Below are 13508 nucleotides of genomic sequence, written 5' to 3'. Positions count from 1 at the left end.
GAGGGAGAAGGAGAGGTGGCGGCAGCGGCGGCCGGCGGGGAGGCAGGCCCAGCTGGGGCATCCGAGCCAGCGGCGGCTCCTCGCAGGGGACCCGAGTCTGTGGCCAGGCCCTCCTGCTGGGGCCCTGTGCCTGGTGCCCCCGGGACACCCCACCCTCCTCCCTCTTCCTCTTCCACCTGCTCCTCTCCATACTCCCTTCCCTCCTCCTTTTCCTCTTTTCCCTCCTCCCCATCTCTCCACCTTGCCTGCTCCCCGCTTGGCTTCTCCGGGTCTCCCAACACCCCATCCTCCCCAGCCCCTCCACCCCTCAGCCTCTCCCAGCCCCCAGCATGCTTTTCCCGTGGGGGCTGAGGGCTTGAGGACTCCAGGCCCTTGCCTCAACCAGGGCAGGGCCAAGGCTTCTGGGGGGAGGGGGGAAGGGGTGGCCCCCTCCCCCCCACAAAACCCTCCCCTCCCCCACTGCTCCTGATGGCCGGCTTCCTTTTCTCCACCCAGTCCTCGCCCCCTGTGGCCCCCCCAGGCCGGCCCGGCTAGGGGAGGGGGCGGGGGCCCTTTCCTGGGCCGGCTTCCCCCTCCCCCGGCTTTGCCTGTGCCCCCCTCCCTTCCGTTTTCACCTTCCTCCCTCCTTTCCTTCCTCCTTCCCCTCCATTTGCTCCTTCCCCCTCTCCTCTCTCCCCTTCTCTCCTCCATTTTCTCCTTTCCCCTTCTTCCCCTCCCCACCCGCCCTCTCCTCTTCCACCTGTCCTTCCTCCCTGCTCCTGGGGAGCCCCCCCGTTTTGGATTAGTTGGGGACCACCGCAGGAGGCGGGGGAGGGGGCCGGTGGACTGCCCTCTCCCCCCGCCCAGCCAACCCACCACCCAGCACCAGAGCGTCTCCGTTGTGGTTCCTCGCCTCGAGGGAGCCCAGCCCTCCGTCCCACCAGGATCCGTGAGTGTCTGCAGGGCGGGGGTTGGGCGGGGGCCCAGCCTGGGTCCTGGAAGGCTGGGCTGGCTGCCGCCTGGCGGGCCCCACATTCCCCGGCTCTCTGGCTCTCTAATGGGCAAATACCCTCCCCCTAGGGGCTTGCCCTGCACCCTCCATCTCCCCCACCTCCACTCACCCTCCCTCTGGGCATGCAGCTCACCCCGACCCCCTAGTCCCCAGGAGCAAGTCCTGGGGGGCTGACTGTGGTCTCACTCCTTCTCTGGGACTCCCAGCAGGTCACCGCCCCTGTTTTCTCCAGCCAGCTCGCCCCTGGTCTCAGTCTCTGTCTCTCTGCAATTGCCTTTGAGCCTCTTCCTCTCTGCCCAGCCGCTCAGACCCATCCCCATCCCCTCCAGTCTCTCCCTCCTGGAAATGTCTTTCCATTTCTGAATAATCGCCTTCCATGTGTCGCTCTGACTCTGTCCAACTTCTCTCTTCTTTGCTGTCAGCCTAGCCCTTCCTTGGTGTGTCTGGCCATCTCTCTCGAAATTCCCGTCTCCTCTGTTTTGGAGGCTCCAGTGCCAGGTCCGGCCCTCTCACTTCTCTGTCCACAGTGCCCTGCCGGTCCCCCTGCTCACCTGCCTCCCTGAGCTCGGGACGTGGAATCTGGCTTCCTTCTCTGCCTCTTCCACTTTCCTCCAGATCCACTCTGGGACCAGCTTCCTCCGCCCCTCCCGCCTTAGCCGCTGGAGGTCCGGGGTGGGGGGTGGGGGTGAGGGGGGGAGCCTCTCTGTCTTTCCCTTGGTGGTCTCCCTTCCCAAGCTGCCTCCCACTTATGTTCCTGGCCCTTAGTTCCCATCCCACCCCGGCCCTGGGGCTTCTGGACTCTGGGGTCTCCCCGCCATGAGACCCTGAGTGTCCCTTATGTGAGTATGGGAGTGCTTGCGTGGTCCCTGCCTGTGCCCCTCCAGGTCCACGCCTCAGTTTCCCTCTCTCGCTCTCACCGCCCTCTCTTCTAGTCTGAGTCCTCCAGCAATCTCACCTCCTCCCCTAGAGCCCTTCTCTCTTCTGGGTCTGCTGCGTGGCTCTGATGCTTTTCCTCCCCACTTTGCTCTTTCTGGCTGGCCCTCTTTCTTTGCAAAGTTTTTTCCACATTCCACAGACCCCCCCTCGAACCCCCCCCGCCCCCCCAGTTCTTATACATGTCATTGTTTTGGCCCTCTGTCCTCTTGCCTGCTCTTGCCCCCTGTGCCTTCTGTCTCTGTGCTCTGGATCTTTCTCCCTTGCCCACTTGTCTGTCTCCCTCTCCTGGCAGGGCCTCCCTGGCAGTGGGCTGCTGTGCTTCTGCCTTTATATGGCTTGGCCTGGGGGGCTCAGGTCAGCCCTGCCCCTCCTCTCTCCCACCTTTCCGTCTCTGACCCCTTTGGTGAGGCAGACACTTCCAGGTGGGGTCTGTGTGTCCTTCTCTCCCCTGTAGTCTCACTTTCTTTTGGTCTGTTTGCCTTTCTGTCTGTGCTTTCCTGTATCTCTGTCCATCTGCTGCCCCCCAGCCCTATTCCTCCTCTCTGTCCCTCCTGCTTCCACCCAAGTCTGCCTGCCACCTGTGGGTCCCTGCCTTTCTGCCCCTCTCTGTCCCTTGGTCTTTCTGTCCTCTAGCCTCTGCTACCTGTTTTGCCCCCCAGAAGTCCCTAGTGTCACAGGGTGACCCCCTCACCCCGTCTCTTTCTGAGCCCTGTCCTCCTTACCCCTCCCTCTGTGAATTCTTCCGGATCTCCCAGCGTTCCTTGCTCCCTCACCCTTGACAAGCCTTCACCTTCCATCCAAATTACAGTCCTCAGTCCCCAGCCTGTCCAGATGCCTTCCCACCCCCAGCCTGTCTTTCCCAGAGGCAGAGACAGAGACTTGCTCAAGGTCACATGGGAGTCAGGGCTGAGCAGGGACTAATCCGTCCCCCCTGTCCTGGTGTTCAGGTTTTTCTGGCCAGGAGGGCCAGTGTGAAGTGTTGCCGTGTCTGCCCTCCCCTGCCTGCTCACCGGCCCAAACCTCCTTCCGTGGAGAGACACCCAAGCTCATCTCACAGCACTCTGCTCTCCCATAGTAACCCCGGGGTCGCTGTCTTGGGGCGAGGCCTCAGTCAGGGCTGGCGGTGCACATCTGGACAAACTCATCCTTGCCAGTGAGCAGAGGGGCTGCCCACTGCAGAGGGCTGGGGCACCCCTCGGAATTAACTCTCTGGGGATGGAGCAGTGGTGGGGAGCCAAGGTATATTGTTTCCCCCAATCTCTAGCCCCCCAGAACAGGATGGGGGTCGCAATCTGGCACCCACTTCGAGTAGACAGGGTTCACTCCCTGCCTTCTTCACTGTTCCCGGCCAGCTCTCTGTATCTCCCCAACATCCCCTTTCTCTTCTGTTTGTGTCTTTCCTGCTTCTGGGTCTCTTCTGCCTGCACTGCTCTTTCTCTCCCCACACCCAAGCCCCCATATCTTCCTGTCTCTTCCCTCTGTCTTGCTCCTCATCTTCTCCCTACCTTCCTGTAACTCTCCTCTCCATTTCTCCCCCCATTTTCCTGTGTTCTTACCATCTTTCTGTTTGTTTGCTTCTATTGCTGCCCATTTTCCCTTCTTTCTTTCCCAAGTTTTTTCATAGCCTCCCCTCTTTAATCCCTGTTCCTCTTTCTGTCTCTTCCCCCTTCTCATTATTATCATTTTTTTCATCCCCCTTAACTGTCTTGGGTTCATACATCTGCCTGTATGTGTGCGTGGCTCTCTCTGTCTCCCCAAGTTTCCTAACTGCCGGATACTGTCCCTTCCAGACCCCGGATGTCCAGACCTCCCTCCCCGTGGGATTGTGGGAACCAGGGATGGCAGGAAGGTGGCAAGTGAGGCCTGGGATGGGGTTGCCTAGCAACCACCAGCATCCTCTCCAGCCGGTTTCTGTTGCCTAGTAACAGCTGCCTGCCCAGAGACAGGGGTGGGACTGGGTGGGGGGTGGCACTTCCTGGTTTCCTCCTGGGGTGGGGCTGGTCCCTGGAATTAGCTTTTACCTGAAAGGATGCCTCCCCCCACTTGGGTTTCTGAGCATCCTATGCAGCACGTCTCCCACTCAGTGCCTGAGTGCCCTGAGCTCCTCCCTGTGGTGTTCCTCAGGACCTGAGCTTCCCTCCTGGCAAGGCCCTTGGCAGGTCTGCTTCTGATGTGGGCAGACACACCAGACCCTACAGAGCTCATCAACAATGTCACAGCATCTGTGGGCAGCTCCCCGCCCAGTCGCCTTCCCAGGGGGCTCAGAGGTCCCCACATCAGCATTCTCCCTGTGGGCCGGGGGTCTCCCTGTAGGTGGCGAGTGGGGGCCGCGGCAGCTGCGTCCCCATGAGGAGGGGAGGAAGATGCCGGCTGAGCTGCTGCTGCTGCTGATTGTTGCCTTCGTCAGCCCCAGCTGCCAGGTGCTCTCATCACTGCGCATGGGTGAGGCCCCACCACCCCCTGCCCACCCGCTCAGAGACCCTCCCATCGGCCTCCCATGGGGCTCTTCTTTGGCAACCCAGCATGCCAGTCCCTCAGGACCCAGGCACCTGGGCCTGTCAACTTTCCTCAGCAGCAAAAGAGCAACAGCCCCGAGGAGTCCAGACCCCTAGGCCTTGCCAGCCTGGTATTGGGAGTCTAGACACATCACCCCCATCCCTACCCCCATCTCAGAGTCCAGGACCCCAGTTCCTCCTCCCTCAGGACACCCAGGAGTCTGGTCCCCAACCCTTGTGTCCCCTCAGCTGCAATCCTGGACGACCAGACGGTGTGTGGCCGCGGTGAGCGTCTGGCCCTGGCCCTGGCTCGGGAGCAGATCAACGGGATCATCGAGGTCCCGGCCAAGGCCCGCGTGGAAGTAGACATTTTTGAGCTGCAGCGGGACAGCCAGTACGAGACCACAGACACCAGTGAGCAGGGCCACAGGGGTGTGGGGTGAGGCAGGGCAGGGTGGTGGTCCTCGGTCCATCCTCTGCCCCCTCAGCTCACCTTGTCTTCTTCTAGCCCCCTCTGCCCCTCGTTTCATGTCTGCCCTGCCTTTTCCTTCCCAGAGGTGGGGCTGGTAGGCGTGGAAGGTGGGGGAGCACCAGCCCCAGGCCCGCCCTGGAGAAGCTCAGGGCCTCATTTGAAAGAGAAGATTCCCAGTTAACTGGGGGCACTGGCCCCCTGAGCTGAGTAAGGAGGGGCCCGGTCAGTGATGCCAGGTGGGTCTCAGGGGCTCTGAGGGTCATCTGGAGAGGGCAAAACTGAAGCGGTGCTTTGGAGAGTGAGCAGAGTATAGAAAGAGTAGGACATGACCAGCCACAGAGCTGGCTACAGAAGTATTTGTTGAATACTGACAGAATGAATAGATGTGAGTAGGTGTCCCTCAAGCAGAAGTGCTGGGCTCGTAGCCCTTGGGAGAGGCTGTCGTCAATGTGGTTTAGACAGATTTCTTTCCTGCAGGCCTTATCAGAGCCTTTATCTTGGTCATGTATGTTTCTGCTCATGACAGGGAGAACAGTATATTATATTTCCTGGCCTTTTTTTTTTTTTTGACTGGTGTGGTCCAGAGTGCAAACTGGGGCAAGCTGGGGATGAAGGGCGGGGAGGCACATGGTGTTTCAGGCAAGTGTCTGTCTTCTAGAACTGGGGCAGCGTGATGGGGTATTTGGAGCCAAAGAACAGCTTATAAAGTTGTGCCCATCCTGACCACTTGGTCTCAGAACATGTTTTGAGGGATCATGAGAGACTTCTGAGGTGTAATATGATTGGGCAGTGAGAGTGGGAGGTGAAGCTGGGCAGAGTGGCACACTGAGAGGTACTGCTTTCACCCATAACCCACTGTCACTGGGTTATTCCAGGGAACTGAACTTCTGGAGAGTGAATCTGGGGGTTAGATTTGGGTGATCAGTGAGGGAGATGGTGCATGCCTGAGTTGAGAGCCCCAAAGCAGATCACGGGAGAGGCTGGAGAGAAGGGAACAGATGTGAAAAATCTGAGGACAAAAGAAACAGGACTTGATGACTAATTGGTTGTTGGGACAAAGACTGATGGCAAAGGCCATTTCTAGGTATTTGGTCTGTGTCAATGGTGGGGCCATACCCAACATAGAAGGCACAGAAGGAACAAGTTTAGAGGAAAATGAGGCATTTGTTTACGATGCCTGTGGTTGGATGTGGCAAAAACTCAATTGAGGCTGTCTTAAGGGGAAAGAACTTATCACTTCATGTCACTGAAAGTTCTCAGAACTGATTTCAGGCATGCAGGGTCTAGGCAGTGAAATGATATCCTAAGATTATTTCAGGCATGGCTGGATCCAGGTGTTCAAATGATGTTCTAGGATTCCTACCTTCATTCCTGGGTCCTGCTTTCCTCTAAGGTGGCTTCATTTCCATCCTCCCCATCTGGTGGCAGGATGGCCCCAACAGCTGAAAAATTACATCTCACCAGTTTAGCAAACTTAGAAATAATGGTGAAAGGCATGGGGAAGCCTCTCGTTGGTCTGGTTTGAGCCCATTTCCATCTCTGAGCCAAGCACTGTAACCAAGAGAAGGTGATTCTGTGATCCTGGGTCGGGTCCCCATCAATCCTGGGAACCTTGGGGGAAGGCAGTTTCTACCATAAGAACAGGCACTGGGCTGCCCCACAGATGCTTGCACTTTCCCATTTTGAGAACGCACATTTTCAAGGCAGACAAAGTGGAAGGAAGAGGAGCAGGTGAATGTGACAGGAGAATGAGTTTGAGTATAGTGGAGCCTCAGCTGTGGGCTCAGGGCAGAGGGATGTTGGGTGCACCCTAGGTTGCAGTGTGGTTAAAAAGATTGAGAAAGACAAGGCTGAAGAACTGGGCCCTGGATTTGCAGACAGACAGAGACCTCAGATGTCTCTGGTTCTTCCCTTCCTCTGTTTCCCCATTGAGCTCACCTCTCCTCTGTTGCTGTTGCTCCCACACCTCTCTGCCTTGTATCCCTCCTGCGGTGGGCCAGGGTCTAGGCCTCTGGGCCCAGAGGTGGATCCTGTCCTGGGCCAGGGTGTCTATATGAGGAGTTCCTTGACTCTGCCATCTTTCCCTCCCATCACAGTGTGTCAGATCCTGCCCAAGGGGGTCGTGTCTGTCCTGGGGCCCTCCTCCAGCCCTGCATCTGCCTCCACTGTGAGCCATATCTGTGGGGAGAAGGAGGTGAGGTGGGATCCTGGGTGGGGCAGGGTGGCATGGGTGCCTGGAAGGAGGGGGGTGGGAAGGAGGGAGCAGGAGAGAAGCCAAGGCTTCTTCTCTGTCCAGATCCCCCACGTCAAAGTGGGTCCCGAGGAGACGCCCCGCCTTCAGTACCTTCGCTTCGCATCTGTCAGTCTGTACCCCAGCAACGAGGACGTCAGCCTGGCCGTGTCCCGAATCCTCAAGTCCTTCAACTACCCCTCTGCCAGCCTCATCTGCGCCAAGGCCGAGTGTGAGGGAGGAGAACTGGAAGCTTTATTTTTTGTTTTTTTTTTAAAGATTTATTTATTCATGCATACAAGAGCTGGGGTGTAGGCCAGAGGTACAGGGTTGGTGAGAGGATTCACCAGAGACCGAGTGGGGAGCAGAACAGGTGGATCTACTGAAATACACTGCTGAGGGGAGCATTTGGCAAGACAGGAGAGGTCTGCTGTGCCATGTGGGTCAGCTCCCAGGCTGGGGATCGAACTCGGGCGGCAGTGGCTGGCAATAGTTTGGTAGCGCTGCGACTTTAATCCCTGTGCTACCAGGGAGGCCCCTGGATCCTTTGTTTTCTAATTCCCATGCTCCAAGAGATCTAGTGTCCCACACAGCCACATGGTCATCCCCACCATCCTGTCCCCCTTCAGGAACCCAGACGTCTGCCTTTACAGATCCCGCCCCCCCCCCACCTCCCCAAAGAGACCTCCAACAGATCGTGACTACACACCTGCTAGGGTGAGGCCCTCTGCTGGGACAGCGCGAGGCGTGGTCCCCAACCTCTTGAATCCAGGGCCAGTGGAGGACACAGCAGCTGAGCAGTTGTGACTTTTTGTGATCTGTCTGTCAGGAGGTGTGTGGGGGCATTGGAGCACACACAGGTGGGACCCTACTTAGTCTGGGAGGTTCGGAGCCTGCATCCCTGAGAAAGGGACATCTAAGCTGGACTGAAGGGTAGGGAGGAAGGCATGGCGGGGCCGGGGTCCTTTTGAGAAACTCAGGGGACGCAGTGGCCGGAGTGTGACCACAGGGGTCTTGTGTTTCATCTTGAAGGTGATGAAGGTCCCCACAAAGGGTGGGGCAAGGGGCATGGTGCCACATGTGTGCAGGAAGAGCCTTGTCGGGAATGCACTGCAGAGTGACCCAAGATGTGGCAGGGCCACCAGCCAGAGGTGGCAAGAGGTGGTGTGGGTAGGGCTCAGGTGGTGGCAGTGGAGTGCAGAGACCCTGCAGGATTTGAGTAGGGAAGGGCAGAGGGTCATGGTTGGCAACCAGGTTCTGCTTTGAGTAGGGAAGGGCAGAGGGTCATGGTTGGCAACCAGGTTCTGCTTAAGGAGGAGGGAAAAGTCAGTTCTGGGGCACACCTTGGGTCTTTGGAACTTTTATTTATTTATTTATTTATTTATTTATTTATTTATACAAGCACTGGGTACAGTCAGAAGCACGGGAGGGTGAGAAGATTCACCAGAGTAAGAGCGGAGAGCAGAGCAGGCAGACTGACAAAATACACTGCTGAGGGGAGCAGCAGGCGGCTGGAGAGGTCTGTGCTCCATGTGGCACCCTCAGGGGATCAAACCGGCGTTGCAGAGGCTGCAGGCAGCCTCGCAACCCAGCGCTCAACTGCTGCACCACCAGGGAGGCCCGGTCTTTGGGACTTTCTAGCGGAGACATCGGGTGGGCTGGTGGGTTTGTGGGCATGGAGCTTGAGAGAAGGGACAGGAGGGCCACACTCAGTTACCTTGAGGAGAAGGTCCCCATTTAAGGGGTGTTTACTGAGTGCCTGCTTGGTGCCATCCATCACCCCTGATGTCGGGGACCCTGCAGCACCTGGGTCAGGAGGGGGCTATACCCTTGTCAAATCTGCATTCCAGAGGGAGGAGCTAGGAAGTGAACAGAAGTAGGCAGAGTCAGCTCTATGCCCAAAAAGATGAGGGTACAGGGGGTGGAGTGCAGGATACGGGGATGCAACTTAAAATGGAACTGAGGCTGGGCTTGGGCCTTATAGAAAGGGTGACATTTGAGTATAGAGCTGAGGGAGAAGGAGGGAACCATGTGTGGCTCTGGGAGAAGAGCATTCCAGGCAGAGGGAGCATAAGACAATAGGAGACTGGAGCCAAGTGGAGGAAAGGAGAGGTCAGCCAGGTAACTCGGGCGTCAACAGGTCCAGAGGGGCTGTGGAGGCTGTGAGGACCTAGCCTTCACTCTGACCCAATGAGAAGCCTTTGGAGGGTTTGGGGCAGAGGAGAAGAGGATCTGCCTTACATCTTTCTGGCTGCTTTGTGGGGAACAGACCCTTTGGGATAAATGTGGCTGTTGAAACAGTCAAGAGATGCCAGTGTCTTGGGCCAGGGCTGCTGGATGGTGCCATGGTGTTCAATGTGTTTTGAAGGTAGAGTCTAGGTGGGCTGGGCAAGGCAGTGAGAGAGGAAGCCAGGCTGCCATCCTGAGTTTGGCTCAAGCAACTGTCTGGAGTTGGTTCGCTGACCAGGGCAGGCGAGCAGAGAGCAGAGTGTAGCACTGCACATGTTACATGAGATCCCGGGAGGGCACCAAGGTGGTAAGAGACGGGAGTCTATGTTCTCGGGGAAGGTGTGGCTTGGTGGTTGAATTCAGAAGCACCCCTGGCCAGGGTGTGCCATGGCACACCCGAGAGTGCCATCTCCTGAGCATGCCCTGGTCTCCCCCTCAGTTCCTGTGTTGGGGAGGACAAAGAAGTCTCCACCCCACGTGCTGGCCCACACAGGGCTTCTCACTGGGCCCCTGCCACTCCCTCAGGTCTGCTGCGATTGGAGGAACTGGTTCGAGGCTTCCTCATCTCCAAGGAGACACTGTCGGTAAGGATGCTGGACGACAGCCGCGACCCCACGCCGCTGCTCAAGGAGATCCGAGATGACAAGGTGTCCACCATCATCATTGACGCCAATGCGTCCATCTCCCACCTCATCCTCCGTAAGGTGGGTGCACCCACCCCATGCTGACTCTCTGCAGGGTCAGGGGCAGAAACAGGGTGACAGAGCAAGGCCCTCAGTAGTCACCGGGGTTTTGGGGACCCATTTTCTACAAGCAGGAGACAGTCACGAAGTTTGTCTCAGCTGATTCCTGGTTGCCCACTGGGCCCCCTCTCCTGAATATTTGCTCCCTTGGTGGGTTGCTCTGCCGGTCAACAGGGAATGGCAGGCCAAGTGTCAGTGGCAGTGCCGCGCAGGTAAATGCCAGCCTCTGTGGGACAGTGCCATGTTCTTTCCTTGAGTGCCGGTGCGCTCCCCTTTGAGGGCCTCCGCATGAATTCTTTAATTTGACTATCACCCCATTTGCAGGGCAAGCGTGATGATCATTGTGTAGATGAGGAAGCTGGGGTTCGGGGGGGACGGACTGGCTCAAGGGCACCCAGGGGAACCAGCAGTAGGACCTTCCCCCGGGCACAGCACCACATGTGTCCACTGGTGATCTGCGTTCATTAATCATTCATGGCTGCCCTGCCCTTAATTTTTCCTCATAATTTAATCTGTAATATTTATTTTTGTCCACTTTTTTTTTTTTTTCTAATTAAAACCATATGTCACTGCTGATCGAAGCTCACGGGAGAAAGTGGGGACAGAATCCTCAGGGTTCTTGAGGCTTAGAGAAAAGATTTCAGACATGGGAGGCAGGCAGGCCTGGGCTGTGTCCCGGCCCCTGTCGGGGTCACTTTGCTCTTGGGCCTGCATGTGCCTACCGTGGAAAGGGCTGTGAGCCTACATGACAACAGTCGGGCAGTGTGGCCTGGCATCTTCAGTGTTCAGATGGCCTTACCTGGACAGGCCTGGGCACTCCCAGCAAGGTTTTCCAGCTTAGCTCTCCTTGAGAGCTGAGAAGGGGCCTCAGATCCTGAAACCTGAGCATCCACTGGGTGACCTTTTGTTGCAAAGTGCCTTTATTTTTTAAAGATTGATTGATTGATTGATTGATTGATTGATGCATACAAGAACTGGGGTACAGGCCAGAGGTGCAGGGTGTAAGAGGACTCCCCAGAGACAGAGAGGGGAGCAGAATAGGCAGATCTACTGAAATACATTCCTGATGGCAACCGCAGGCGATACAAGAGAGGTCTGCTGTGCCATGTCGATAGCTTGACAGCGCTGAGACTTTAACCCCTAGGCCACCAGGGAGGCCCCTGACCAGGCTGTCTTATGCATCATCAACCTGTACTTGGTGTAGGGGTAGCATAGGGGTTTGGGTTACCCTCTCCCACCACCGCCCTGTTTCTGAGGCAGCCTTCACCTCCAGAAGGTATACTAACAAGGGACTTCAAGGGCGCCATTCTCTCCACCAACAAAATATTCATCCCACCCTAATGGAGCACCAGTCAATTGCGGTGCCTGGTAGGAACTGAGTCTCCCTCTGCTCCCCAGGTCTCCTGCTCCCTGTGTCCCTGTCTCTGGGTGACTTTGTTTCCCACAGGGTGTCTTCTTGCCAGACCTGCTCTAAATATCTCTTCCTCTCTCAATTTCTCCCTGTTTCTGCCTGTGGGTCACCGCCACCTCTCCTTCCTCGTGTCCTCCAGGCCTCGGAGCTGGGAATGACCTCAGCGTTTTACAAGTACATCCTCACCACCATGGTGGGTACTCCCTCCTACCCCAAGTCCCTCCGCAGTGTCTGCCCCCATGGCCCCAGGCCTCACCCCCTCTCCTCGGCCCCAGGACTTCCCCATCCTGCATCTGGACGGCATTGTGGAGGACTCCTCCAACATCCTGGGCTTCTCCATGTTCAACACCTCTCACCCCTTCTACCCCGAGTTTGTGCGCAGCCTCAACATGTCCTGGAGGGAGAACTGCGAAGCCAGCACCTACCCAGGCCCCGCGGTGAGCACACAAGTGCACACTTCGGTCACATGGCCCCCAGGATCCTCACTTTCCAAGTACATGCCCTGGGGCTTCCTCTCTGCACCTCTGCTGCCCCAGCCCATGTGCACCTCAGGGCCTTTGTACTGACTCTTCCTGCCGTTTTGTACATACAACCCCAGAGAACTAGCCACTCACTCCCTCATCACTGCTCAAATTATGTCCCTTCAATTGTAAAACCTTCCTTGGTTCCATTTAAAAAGCAGGAAACCCCACTATTTTGCCCCGTTCTGTGTCGTTCTGTTCTCCACAGCACCTGTCTTTGCTCATCTAATTGCCATGTGGCTTGCTCTGATTTTGTGTCACTGTAGATGCAAATACACAGGTTGTGAGGTCCCTGAGGGCAGGGGTTTCTGTCTGTTTTGTTCACTTTTGTCCTCCCAGCACCTAAAACAGCCTGACTCATAGTAGGTGTCCAGTAATAGATGGTGGATAAACGCAAGCATATTTATGTGTATTTGCTCACAGACACCTAGTCATGTACCAAGTCACCAAGACACTCCCCAGGATGCACACCAACAAGAAGCACAGAGTCACACTGCTGGGATGCACACCCACACCCCGTCAGGCACATCTGTGCGCATGGCCGCACCTACCTACACAGTTCACTCTCAAACCTCACACTCCTGCAGCCAAGACACAGACACGTGCGCACAGACACCAGCATCTCAGGCACAGCCTGTGGGGAGTGGAGCACTCACCATGGGAAGGGGGCTTTATGGTGGGGAGTGACCCACATTTTTTAAAAGATTTATTTATTTTTGTGTGAAAGAACTGGGGTACAGGCCAGAGGTGGGGGCGGTGAGAAGATTCACCAGTGACAGAGTAGGGAACAGAACAGGAGAATCTACTGAAATACACTGCTGAGGGGAGCAGGGGATGAGACAGGAGAGGTCTGCTGTGCCATGAGGGTAGCTCCCTGGCCGGGGATCAAACTCATGCTGCAGTGACTGGCGATAGCTTGATAGCGCTGTCTTTAACCCCTCTGCCACCAGGGACATCCCCAGTTTACCACTTCTTATATTCTGGGGTTTTATAACCGAGTGGACATTTGAGCAATGATTTGGTGATGGGGGAGCGGGTGCTGCTGTAGGCTTCTATGGACATTGTCTGCTTGATCCCTCCCCAGGCATTCACAGGCAGTTTCCTGTTACCCTCAGTTCACAGGGGAGGAAAGCAAGGTTGAGAGGTGGGCACCTGGCCTTCCAGCTCTGAGCCACCTGCTCCTCCAGGCTGGTCTCACAATGGTCTGGCTGGTCCCCCAGGCTGGTCTCTACCTCCCAGACTCCACATCGACCCTGTGCAGAGATGGCAGACACCTGAGTCCAAACCCACCCACATAAAAGTGCCCGTAGCCGCTTGGGGCTGTGGCTCCTCCCCATCTGCATCAGTCATGCATAACTAGCTTCCTAGGTTCCACCCCCCAGGATGAGGTGACACTGCTGGCCTTCCAGGGATACCCTTTCAGTCATGTCCTTCTCCAAAGAGACACGTGACCACGGAGTGGGGGATAGCTGCACACCCC

General features: G+C 56.8%; 1 protein-coding gene across 1 annotated transcript in view; it reads left to right on the top strand.

Annotated features, from left to right (window-relative positions):
* Nucleotides 1-13508, top strand: part of GRIK5 (glutamate ionotropic receptor kainate type subunit 5) — a 50601-nt gene that overhangs the window by 986 nt on the left and 36107 nt on the right. Inside the window, 8 exon segments of the mRNA XM_037516663.2 lie at nt 847-928; nt 4241-4369; nt 4672-4836; nt 6991-7088; nt 7191-7356; nt 9879-10057; nt 11647-11700; nt 11783-11944. Coding sequence (XP_037372560.2) covers nt 4291-4369; nt 4672-4836; nt 6991-7088; nt 7191-7356; nt 9879-10057; nt 11647-11700; nt 11783-11944 — 903 coding nt within the window. The 5' untranslated portion in view covers nt 847-928; nt 4241-4290.

This window comes from Talpa occidentalis, unplaced genomic scaffold (assembly GCF_014898055.3).
Source record: "Talpa occidentalis isolate TD23 unplaced genomic scaffold, MPIMG_talOcc4v2.1 talOcc4.17, whole genome shotgun sequence".
Taxonomy (NCBI): domain Eukaryota; kingdom Metazoa; phylum Chordata; class Mammalia; order Eulipotyphla; family Talpidae; genus Talpa; species Talpa occidentalis.
This window is presented reverse-complemented; position numbering and strand designations above follow the sequence as displayed.